Raw genomic sequence first — 12281 nt, 5'->3', positions numbered from 1 at the left:
TAAGATGAAAAATTACATAAAAATACAACCTTGGATTTAATAAATAAAAGATCTTAAATTATTTATTATAGCTTTATATTTAGAAACAAAAAATTGCATTCTTAATAATATAATAGATTGGATTGCCATATACTTGAATTCCACTTTTCACATTTTATTTGCTTTGTTAACAGTTTACAGAGTCTAAAAAGTGTACCCTTCATTTCACCTTTTGTATCTAGTAAGATGTAAGCTGTGCAGTCTTGTAGTTCTTTATATGTAATGATCTGAAATGTAAATGAAGAGAAACTTATTAGATTTTTGTAGAATACCACTGTACAAATTACAAGAGTTTTTGTAAAAATGAAAAACTGTGGTACACCCAGTCCTGTAATTAGATTTAATGACTTGAATCCTCATGAAGTCAAATTTATTTCAACAGAGCTCTGTGTGAGAGCAAGAATCTACATTAGCAAATCCAATTATAGGATTATGGTCCAAATATCAGAAGATAAGCTTTCCATTGGAAAGTACATAAAGAACTGTAATTCAGTGGGGAAGCAGATGATTTGAAAAATGTCTTCCCACATTTCTTAAAATCTATGAGCTATGAGCTTCATATTTATAATAAATGCAGTTCACAATTCTCATTCTATTAAACCTAGGAATAATGAACCAAGAATAAATACATTCTTTAAAATTCTTAGGAAGGAAATAGCAGTGGAGAATTTGAAATACTAGTTTTAATTTCTCTCTGTGGAATTTCTGTTGGACATGTGAAATTTTTCTCTTTACAAATATTTTTTATGAGTCCACCATATCTGTGAGCACGTAGTGATACTTCACAACCAGTTCCTCCCTTTCAATTTTGAAACCTTCTTCACATACAGTTAGGTTTTTTCCCCCGATAAAAACATTTCATTTGGGAACGGAATTTTTATTCCGTTGATAAAACAGTAATACAAACAATTACACTGTAAGAAGGCTACTCAGACCAATATACCATTCTTTTTCCCTTTTACTAGTTTACTAACAAACACCAGTGCATACATGGAAAGTTGTACTTTCTTACATCAGTGTTGGTAGTTACCATGCTTTTTGGGGTACCAAAAAGTTACTTTCAGTTCTTTCTTACTTTCCATTAGTAATGAAAAGCAATGTGGAGTAATATGTAGCTTCTGGTTCTGCCTTGTCAGTGTAAATAAAAACTTCAAAGTATCCCTGCAACTTAAAAAGTGATTATGCAAATGCCAATACGTGGTGAAATGAAGTAAATAGAACAGCAATGGGTGAATAAGAGAGGTGTATTTCTCAGACTTTTCATATGATATGTAAAAGACAAATCACAAATGTGAAGCAGATTCATCTAAGAGTTCAAATTTTAATCAAGTGTTTCTAAAATATTTCATGTTACTCATGGAGTATGCAAAATAATATGCTTAACTGTTCTACATGCAATCTTAGAAGTCTGCATTTGAAAGTGATTTCTCTAAATAACTCTAAAGAATACAGTCTTGATTTTCTGCTTGAACTACAACAGAGCCAAAACCAGAAAATAAATTTGTTTAAATATAAGGGTTATAGGTTAGTAAGATAAAAAAGTAAAGAATTATGTGCTTATCTACCTATACACTGTGTACTATAAATCTCTTCTAACAGTGCACAGTGACATGTTTATAGTTAGGATACCACTTTGAGTGCCATTGTTTCAAAAGCTTCACAGGCTTAGACTACCTAATATTTTGTTTGCCAGCAGAGGGAGCCAATTTTATTCCATAAACATAAGGGAAAACAAAACCAGATTTTGTTTTTAACAAGAACGTTCCTGGTCTTTTTACATTTATCAAGTCAGAAAATAATAAAAAATAATAATTTTTCAGTGACATCAGTATAGCATGATTTTGAAGGTCTCTATGATACGTATAGCCTTATAAAGTAACCTGAATTTACAGGAGAGAGTAGGAATAAATCTTGAAAGCCAAGTTCCTTATACATTTCCTATCCTTCCGTTAATAATTCGTTCCTTCATTTATTCAATTATTTTAGACAGTAATAAACAGCTGTGCTAATGACTTTTGGCAGACAGCATACATGAAACATGAACTCAAATTAAAGGAGCTTACCTTGTGACATTTAAAGTTATTATGCTTGTAACAGGTCTGCTTTTTGGTCCAGGAGGAGGATGAAAAATCTGTCGTTCTTTATTAGTTGTGACAGCCTTAGATTTTTTAATTACATAAGGGTCAGCGGAATGGCTTGGGTAAGGATCAAATGTGCCTCCTTTCATGCCCCCTGACTGAAAAGAAAAGAACTTCTCGAAGTGCCAATCTACAATATAATTGAGTTAATTAAAATATTTTTCATGCAAAAGTAAGTAAGAATACTGAATAGCAGACTGCATCATATTATATAAAAAACAAAAAACAAATATTCCTTAAATTTGCAATGGAAACTTTAAGGAAAATTTTAGTCATTATTTTGATGAATTCTTAGTTTTAAATGTTCTTTCATAAATCTGGATTTTGAGGAAAGGATCTTAAAAATGTGACAGAAAAAGTAAAAACATAACTCACTAAAATGAGCTATGTTGCAGAGAAAAAAGGGAATTCCTATGTCACTATTAGTTTACTAGTACACCTCCATGTCCAGTACTGGTGTAGGGATTGTTATGTACAGCAGGGCTTGGGCATTATTATCAATATGCTTTCTGACATACAGGATTGAATACAGCATTGGCTTTTCCTGAAACGTTACGTCCACTAGTACTACGAGAGTGGCAAATTTTAGTTAAAAAAGATGCAGAGACCTGATTAATTATTTGCAATCCCCTAGTACAGCTAAACCCCACAGTCTGCTGAGGCTGCATTCCTGAAAAGTGCAGCAGTAAGCAATTCAATCAACAATAAAGCAATTTTTCCCATAATAATTTATATAGCAGAGAGGGAAAGTGTGCAGTAGCTTGGGAACTACACACAATTCAAATATATGGGGAAAGCATATACGGTGTGAAGGATGGGGAGCCTGGAGCAGGATCACCAGCATTGTCAGCCAGACGAGGTGCTGACTTTCTAGCAGCTAACTTTTCTGAACAGATTTCCATTCTGAAAGATCTCATCTGCCTCATATATGAGGCCAAACGCCCAACACAACTATTCGTGTGTAAGCATTTTTGCTGTCTCTTTCTGAATAGTTACATTTTCCTTACTATCATCATCTTCCTCAGATGAATCAATCTCAGTCAAATAAGGGTGGAGGACATAATAGTAGGAAATTAGTGGTTAGCAGAGCACAGTATTAAATGACTGACAATGGAACTCCAAAATGAAGAGCTGAAAAGTGACAGATTAAGGATTGTTACTGTATTAGGTGAGTCATTTAAGAGAGAGATATTATGCATCTTAAACCCCTTTCAAAGTGAAATTAAGGTTTAGCCTAAGGTGAATGGCATAAATTTAGTATCTCATCTAAAAAAAAAATCAAGATGGAATGCTTCATGGAATGGAAAAATATCCATTTTGATTTTAAGAAATAATGACACTAAGCAACTGGAACCAATGAACTATATTCCTATATATCCTTCATACTAATTCCAGGCTTTATTTCTTATGCCCTCTAAGCCGTTCCACATAGATTTATTCCCATCCTTTTCCTCCTTTTCTCCTAACTACTGAAGAGTTGGCAAATTCTAAAGTGGATTCCAAATTTCTGTCTGCTGATGGACAAGCAACAGATAACTCCTGAGTTTATTCTGCAGCCTTTCCCTGAGCAGAGGGACTAACCTGAGTTTTTCTGCTCCTTCCAGCTATCCATTACCATGACACTTCTAGGAATTATCTTTTAGATGTTTGTCTATATAGGCTGAGAGTAATTAGCAGGTTCAAAAATTATATGAGTGACTGACAGAGTCCAAAATAGGACAGCATTTCATTTTGCTCCAGTAATCTAGTCTTACTGTCATTTATTGCATAACCTTCTGTTTTGTATCTTTTCGTGGCATACGCAGTCAATTAACTAACTCTATGTTAACAGCACTATACAGATTTTAAAGAGAAACACTTTTTAGGTTACTCGAAACTGGTTAGCAGTTGTTGGGTCAAACAAGATTTAATTTCTTTGTACACTGAAAACAAAGTAAATGGAATAATATCTTTTGTAAGAAATCAATAGCAAAACCAAACATTTATTTCTATCTTATGTACTGTAAGCAAAGTTTTTAACAGGAAATATATGAATAATTTTTGTCTCCAGTAGCTATAAGACAAACTAACCTTTTTAGCAGGAGAACTTGGTTTGAAAGGTGGTGCAATTGGCTTCTCTGGAGGTGGTTTCTTCACAGGTGGCAAAGGTTTGTCATTGAAATAGGGATTCATGTCAAAATACTCCTGGGGATATAGATTTAACCTGAAAGGCCCTCCTTTAACCAACCGCTTATGTTCCTCTTGCGCTTTCTGAAAAACAAATACTTTGAAAGAAACAATCTTGAGGATTTTTACTGTATGTTATTCTAAGAGAAAAATGGAAAGCATTTAAATTTAGTCTTGGAGAATGTTCGCTCTAACTTTCTTTGCTCTTGTTTGATGATGATCGAGGTATTTTATATAGCCACCATGTAAAATGGAACATAGATTCAGCGACCAGGAAGCATGACAATCACTATGAAAGTATGGTAGGAAAATGTCAGGAAAAGCACTGTGCATTTAAGATGCGTCTAACAGTATTGTACACCTGTATCTTGGGCGCACATGCATACATACATGCTTGGAAATTCTGCCTGCATGTATCCCAGCTGCTCACACTTGTGAACCCTGGCCACTACGTTTCCCAGATTCTGAGCACCTTACTAAGCTGAGCTTCTCTAGGAATTGGTTCTTTGTACCATAGGAAATGTTGACTATTCTTCCCAGATTCCATTTTAAAATAAAATAGGTTAAAACGTTACAAACAATTAAAAGACAAGCATAAAATGTACCATTAGTAATACAGTATCACCTGGTAATTCATGCTAATGTCTCAGAGCAAATTCCTTTTTTTCTATCCAGTGGAAACAATCCCGCCTCCCTCTTTTCTCTGTTCTTCTCATTTTCTGCACTGGATGCTTAGTTTTGACTCTGAATTTGTCTCAACTGCAGGTAGCTGAATTGTTTCTTCTAACCTTGTTCTTACCCTAGACCAAAAAATGTCCTCCTGCTGCCATTTTTCACTACATATGATGAAAATATACAGGATAACTAAAATCAGTGCAAGCAAATCTACGAGTTTTCTTAGATTTATGAAATATGAAAAAAGGAACAGGGTTTTTTTATATAGCATCTAGGATAATGAGGTCCCATTCTTGTGACAACAACATAGAAGTATTATTGTTCTTGCTAATGGCATTGTTTGATCGTTATTGCATTATGGCTTAAGGTCTCCAAATAAAAAAATAAGGTCAAATCCTGAATGGTAGAACTTGTGTGGGATGCTGCCAGATGTCTCAAAGAAAAAATAGTAAATGAACAATACCAAAATCTCTTTTATACAGGATAGTCATTAATTTGTTTTCCTTCCTCCACTTTGTAAGTAAACATTAGTGATTTCAAGCTAAAGGAGACACCACAGGGAACAAAAAGTTCATGTACATTGTAATAAATAATCATAACACTAATACATAATAAAGACAAATATTTTTACCTTTGCATTTATTCTTTCTTCTTCATACTTGTCAGGTTCATGCGGATATTGTTCACCTATGGTAAGGTTTGCATAACTGTAAAAACAAAATTAGTTACTTAGGTGTTCAAAACTCAATAAACATTTAATAAAATACTCTGCAAGAAGCAATATTGTGAAGTTACCCATATCCAGTTCCTTTCTTTCCTGGATTAGTATAAAAATTCTTTCCAGGAGGAATGTATCTTTCTTTGGCTTTCAGTTGTGGACTGAAGTATGCATACGAACCTCCTATGGTTCCATAATAGCTGCCAAGTCCACATCTAAAAATAGCAAATGAACACACTAATTAATGTTTTGCAAGTATTTCAGGCTTTCCATATCTAGTGTGCTAAAATGACAGTAAGTAGAAAACCCAAACAATATATACATCTCGAGTTAATTATAAAACCAGATCAGATCCACTGTCCATGGATCTACTACTACAGCAATTCCGTGCACAGTGTTATGGACAAAAAAGAAACAAGGTGGCGGCAGAGATGAAGTTTTAAGGTATCTTAATAATATAAATATGCTTATTAGAGGTTCTTTTAATTTTGCGCCAACAAGGTAACACTGGTAGCGACAGATTCACAAAGAGAGACCCAGAGGAATAGGTTAAACAGGTTAAACAGACTTGATGCTTGATGACAAGAGGACAGTCTTTCACACAAGTTTACAGAGAACAGTAAGTTAGTGTTGGTATGATAATGAAGTGGCAGGCAACATGGGGCACCTCTCTGAAAGGGTTTTTTTCTGGGAGATGTTAGGTCTAGCTAACTTTCTGTCTTGCACAGAAGGAAAGTAAAAGGAGGCACAGCTCATTTAAGAGAAATACCTCTGCCTACAAAGCTGCGGGAATTCACAAAGACTGTTTTTTAAAGACCACCTTGAAAATCAGTATGTGCTGACAAGTGTATGACATGCTCTCAAAGTACATGATCGTACAGCCACTAAAGGAGAAAAGGACCGAGACAAACTAATGAAATAGCTGAATGGCAATTTGGTCCACTAAGCTGCAGCTACAGTGGTCAAAAAAACCCCCAACCAACCAACCCTCTGTCCCCACACACCAAAAACCCAAAACAGAACACCAAAAAATAAAGAGGGGCTACTGTATGAGATCTGTCAACTACTCCAGATAGCCAAGGTAATCTGCTTTGCCTGTACTGTCTGCAATTATTGTGGGGAGAGAGTAAAGTGTCTCAATGAGTTCCTACTTAAAAGGGCCATTAATGAATACTGACAAGATTAGGATGCCAAGATAACATTTGTCATCTTTGCACAGAACGCTAACCTGCCTTTCATTACCCTCCCTTTATTTAGGGACTTCATAAATCCATATATAGAAAAAAGTGGGCAAACTGACAGTGCACAGACAACCTTTATCTTGGTGTTTCTTAGCTCTTAAGTGCTTTATTTCATATTCTTTAAATGTCACTTCTGTGCGTAGGCTTTTTATATGCCAGTAACAAAATAACAGAGAACAGACATATGAAGAAAAGAAAGGCCCAGGCTTCAGTCACATCTTCAGAATATGACATCTTTGCAACCCTTCCCTTTGCAGCCAACAATACATGTGGCTCCAATGTAAAGGAAAGATTCCCAAGAACTGCTTATCATTCAGGCAGCCAAGAATAACAACTCAATGAACAGCAACAGAGCTCCGCACTAGTTCCTTAGTTAGGATGGGAGTCAGTTTTGGATATAAGAAATGTATAATAGCTCTCCATAATTGCTTCAGGATTCCACTAAAAGACAACCTAGCCACTTTCCCAGCCTCTGCTTTGTACTACTCTGCCAGTACCGATTTAGGGGACGATAAAGACAATAAAGAACCTGTCCTAAACTTCATGTCTAGAAGAATTCAAAAGTCTTACAACAAGAGTAAGAGCACGAGCCGCTGCACCCACAGGCAACAAGCGCATTTGTGGAGACAGTACATGGAAGAGGGCACATTAGCAGGTCTTTGTTGTAAGCAAGACTCCCACTGTTGGACTCAGAACCCAGAAAGTAAGTGAACAGGACTCTCATTGACTGACATAGATTTGAAATCAGTGCCTAGGTGTTTCTAACAGTTAAACCCTTATAAATAATTTGGTTGCTATGAAGTCAAGTTGTAGTTGAAGGAAAGTTTTGAACACAGGGCTCACACGTTGTCTGTCCCATCAGAAATTGCAAACATATATCCAACAGAAAGCCTACGCACCATGTCTTACATTCCTGTTAAAAGCTAAGATGTTGCTGTAACATACAACAGAACATAGCTAATCCTTGCATCCTAAAATATATATATATAAAACAAACAAGAGGTTACTCTCCAAACTTTCCAAAAGCAAAGCTGCAGAAAGATATGACTATATAGTCATACAGTCTCATATAACCATGAGACTGTAAGAACTAGGGCCTGTACACAGACTGAATCCTCCTGTCTATTACTGCAGCAACAAGAACAATACAAGATTGTATAGTTATAAATGAGGAACCAGGCTCTATCTGTTTTTTGCACGTGAATAATAATAGTTACATGACACCAATAGCATTGGTGTCATTTTGTCATGCAATTAATGTTGTGCAAATAGCAAAGATGCATTTATTTTAATATTCTGCATATATTCCTCAGCTCTGTAACATCATCTGACGATCCTATCGGATAATTGGTATTTTTTCTAGCAGAAAGATAATGGATATGGATTCATTGAGAGAAAAAAGTTGCACCTGGATTACGGCCCCTTTTCCTACTGTTTATGCAATATATATACCATCTTTATTTTGGGATGCTCAGAAATAGGAGGTAGAAGATATTGTATCTGACAAGTTCCAACAGATTTCCTCCTAAATTAAAATGAAATATTCATTTGTTAATTATCCACACCCTTTTCCCCATGGCCATCTTCATTTTCATCGAAAATAAAAAGCTAAAGGGTAAGAAAACTGTTTACAGCAAAAAAAGCAGTTAAGAGCAAGCATCACGACCTGATTTCTACCTGTGTTCAGCCTTCCCTGTGTGGCTGCTCAAAATTCTTTGCTCAGTACTGGCTAACACTACATTGTATAAAACAATAATATTGTATTCTCATTACAGGTTTTGTAAGAAATAATCTGTGAAAATCATCTTTAGCATACAGAAAAGAAAAAAGTTCAATTTAAAATATTTTCACAACACTTACGGCAATTTGTCTCCATTACTGGGAAGGAAAGCTTTGCCCAAATTTTTCTTTGATTCTGCCAATCTATAGCGTCTCCTTAGCTGAACAGGGTTTGAGTAGGCTTCACCATCGAAAATCCTCACAAACTGAGGCTCAAAATAACCTGCCTGCAGAGCTGACAATGTTTTGGTCCCCCCAGGTAACATCTGTCTGTTCTTGCTCGCAGCTTCGTTAAAAGGGCCTTTAAAAAAGTAAGCACTGTAAATAACTGTTCGATGTTAGTGCTTCTCTTAGCCTACATTAAAAAACTAAGGTCTGGATCTGGGTGGCTCAAAGAATGTACTACAGAGCATTTAACTTCTAAATCATGCATGTAAATGGTTGTGTCTGAAAGACAACGCTATGAGAAGGTATTCACAGCACCTAGTTTTAGTTTTCTAACCCCTGCACTTGCTTTACAGGCAATGGAGAGAGAGTACTGTACCCTGTACTCCAGGGTACAGTTCAGAGCTAGAGCTGATGCCTATTTATATACTATGAGTAATACTTCAGAGGAGCATCTCTCTCTCCCACTGATTACAGACCAGGTAGAATAGCTTAAATGCCTTCAGTTGGGTTTTGAATCCCCGGCAGCTCAGTGTGGTAGAAGTATATCAGCCAAGGTTCTGGTGGACATGTTCATCACTGACACAACACCACAGCAAAAATGTCTGTATTGAGAAGCCAGGATTTTTCTGCATGATTATTTCAAAGCAGCTACTGAGGGTTAACCTCTGTAACCTTACTAATTACAAAAATTACCTTTCTCAATGAGTATTCCCATTAAACAACAAGAAAAGGAGAATATTCTTTAAAAAGACAGGATGGAGAATCTCACGCATATGAGTCAGATCAGAACAGAAAAAAACATTTAAAAATAATGACAATGTAACTGTCAATATCATAAAACCTGCTGAAAGAGCACACAAAAAACACTACTGTTTTTCACAAAAGCAGGAAACTACTGGTAACTTGCAGATAATTAATATTAAAAAGAAATGTATACACGAAAAGATTTTATCAGTCTATTATACATCCATATTTTTCAGTTTTACCGGATTTTTCCTTTCTTCAATATATTTGTTCCAACATATCAAGCCTTTCTCTTAATAATACAGACCTGAGCAAAGAATATGCGTGAAAAAGCAGTTCCCTCTAACAAAAAAAAACCCCAAACATTAGAAAATAGTGATTCTGAAAGTAGATGGATACTAGAGGTGGTCCCTATCACTAAATAGTGATTAAAATTAAATGTACTTACGCATATAATGTGATACATATTTTTCTCCAATGGTAACATAACCCATTTCACTGAAGAGGCCAATCCTGTCCATATCACTTTTCCCTTCCGCAGGCATGGCTGGATCTGTGTGACAGTGCACTGCACTAAAAGGGTTGAAGTATCCTTGTTTATTTGTTCTACTGCAAAAGTCTATAAGCAGTCCACACCTGTAAACAAAAAGTTTATTTCAGTAAAATGCAAGAGGTTTTGGTTAAAAATATTAGCAATAAATGTCATCTGAAGAAAGTTATCTACAATATGATTGACAGCTTTGGTGCTTATAGGACAAATGGACTATCTGGGATTTAGACATCATTATATCTCCTCTGTTAAATTCAAAACATGAGCGGAGAGAGAAGATCAAATGCATTTGTAATACAACTGGTGCAACTCTTACTTACTGAGTTTACATAGTTTGGGTCAAAATTTGTAACAGGTATCTTCAGAGTATTAAGATGAGAGGTTTTGTTGGCATTAACAGCTAGTAATAAAACACGCCGAGCAGCCTCCTTCTCCATCTTATGGGTTATCTCTAGCAATGGTTTTCAGTCACTTTCTAATAATGGTATAGAAGGTCAGTGTATGAACAGATCTGGGGTAAAACATAAAAGTGGAATTTTGGAAGCCCTCTAACTAATCCAGGACCTGGTCATGGTAAATATATCCACTTTCTTCTTGGTTTTAATGCAAATGATTTACAGTAAATGTCAGTTTTTCCTCCTCACGACCCTCATTGGAGCCTGACAGAACTAAGGAAAATGCCTAGTCAACAAGTGTAAGGAACTCAAGGGCTTGAACAGAGAGCGGGCGTAGCACTAGGATTACCAGGGATCTGATTCCCAGAGTGAAAACTAGTAGAGATGGGAATCAGAATCAGCCAGAGGAAGAACTGCCTTGAGGAGGAAGATAACAATATATGGTAAATTCACCAGGAATGGAAATTAACGTAGAAGAAATTGGTTAATATGTTAGGAAAGCTATTTCTTGAAAGTCATGAAATATAAGATTTATCCAAAAAATCAAGGATATGCAAACAAATAGCTGAAGTATGTGTGTCCATACAGCTCAAAAGAGAGCAGGGAAGTTAAGACATTAGGGTGGAATACAGATTAAAGACAATGTAGATCAAGTCCCATGTTGGTATTAACTATGGGGGCAAAGGCAAGATGGGAGATAGGAGTGAAAATAACTCAGGCAGCAGCAAACTCTGAGAGATTAATATCACACATTAGCTGTATCTGGCAGGCAGGTGCAGAGTAGAAAAGCAGCAGCAGCACAGCAGTGGAAATCTATATAATAATATAGATTTTATATATTTTATTATAAAAAATAATATGCTGGAACACTGTGTACGATGGAAGGGCTAGCCACATTTTGCTTATGCTCAGCACACAGGATGGACAGTGTGCAGAAGTTTTAAGAAGTTTGAAGCATTTTTTTTTTTTGCAACGTGTGGAGGTTCAGGCGGTGTAAAATGCACCATCGCTTCATCAGGTAAACTCAGTACTGTTCTTCGATTATTGGTAGATCTAGACGTTGGATAAGGAACCAAAGGGCAGGCGACAACAAATAGCACTGAAAGAAGAGATGACAGAAAACTGACCCTTGGAAACAAACTTAAGGTTCGCTGTTACGAAGCTAGTTGGCATTATTGATGAGGAGGATAGGAGTAATTTATCGAAAACAAATAGACCTGGAATTAAATTCTACAGTGTAAAGCAAAGATCAAGGGATTAACGGGAAGGATTTTTGGACCTCAGCAGTCCGATGCGACTGAGATGTAACGAGGTGGACGAGCCTGGCCTTGAAGTAGCAGTATTGCGAGGCAGCAGGCAGGCAAGCACGATTCTGGAGCGTCTCCTAAGGAATTTGTAGGAAAGGTAAGAAAATACCAGTATTTTGCCACAGAGCGCTGATACCACATAAACTGGATTAAGTACAGCTACGGTCGGTTGCCCAAGGTAAAGAAAGCTCGACTCTACGCACCACACCGCAATGCGCCGGCCCACCGATAAGCGGGGCAGCACCGCAGGGTATGGAAGGCCGATGAATCAAGAGGGAACCGAGCGGCACCGCGGCACCTACTTGCCGGAGCCGGCACCTCACTCGCATGAGACCGCCGCCGACGGGAGCGCGAGGAGGAG

The 12281-nt window shown here is 36.6% G+C and overlaps 1 protein-coding gene across 1 annotated transcript; it reads right to left on the bottom strand.

Moving 5' to 3' along the window:
- Positions 1–217: 217 nt before the first annotated feature.
- Positions 218–10213, bottom strand: CUNH4orf47 (chromosome unknown C4orf47 homolog). Its single transcript, XM_009277370.1, has 7 exons — positions 10117–10213; positions 8838–9057; positions 5814–5951; positions 5650–5725; positions 4248–4427; positions 2103–2275; positions 218–266 (listed from the first exon to the last, which is right to left on the bottom strand). Exons 1-7 carry the CDS (start codon positions 10211–10213, stop codon positions 218–220), a joined length of 933 nt encoding a protein of 310 aa, XP_009275645.1.
- Positions 10214–12281: the final 2068 nt, after the last annotated feature.

The sequence above is a fragment of the Aptenodytes forsteri genome, unplaced genomic scaffold (assembly GCF_000699145.1).
Source record: "Aptenodytes forsteri isolate BGI_AS27 unplaced genomic scaffold, ASM69914v1 Scaffold65, whole genome shotgun sequence".
Classification (NCBI taxonomy): domain Eukaryota; kingdom Metazoa; phylum Chordata; class Aves; order Sphenisciformes; family Spheniscidae; genus Aptenodytes; species Aptenodytes forsteri.
The sequence above is the reverse complement of the archived record's forward strand: the minus strand, read 5'-3'. Positions and strand labels throughout refer to the sequence as shown.

Excerpts from the sequence above, each read along its gene's own strand:
- CUNH4orf47 (XM_009277370.1), bottom strand. The coding sequence starts at position 10,213 with ATGCCTGCGGAAGGGAAAAGTGATATGGACAGGATTGGCCTCTTCAGT. Across the intron at positions 5,726-5,813 it reads AAGAAAGGAACTGGATATGG|TTATGCAAACCTTACCATAG; the intron begins GTAACTTCACAA and ends TTGTTTTTACAG. Across the intron at positions 267-2,102 it reads ATAACTTTAAATGTCACAAG|ATCATTACATATAAAGAACT; the intron begins GTAAGCTCCTTT and ends TTTACATTTCAG.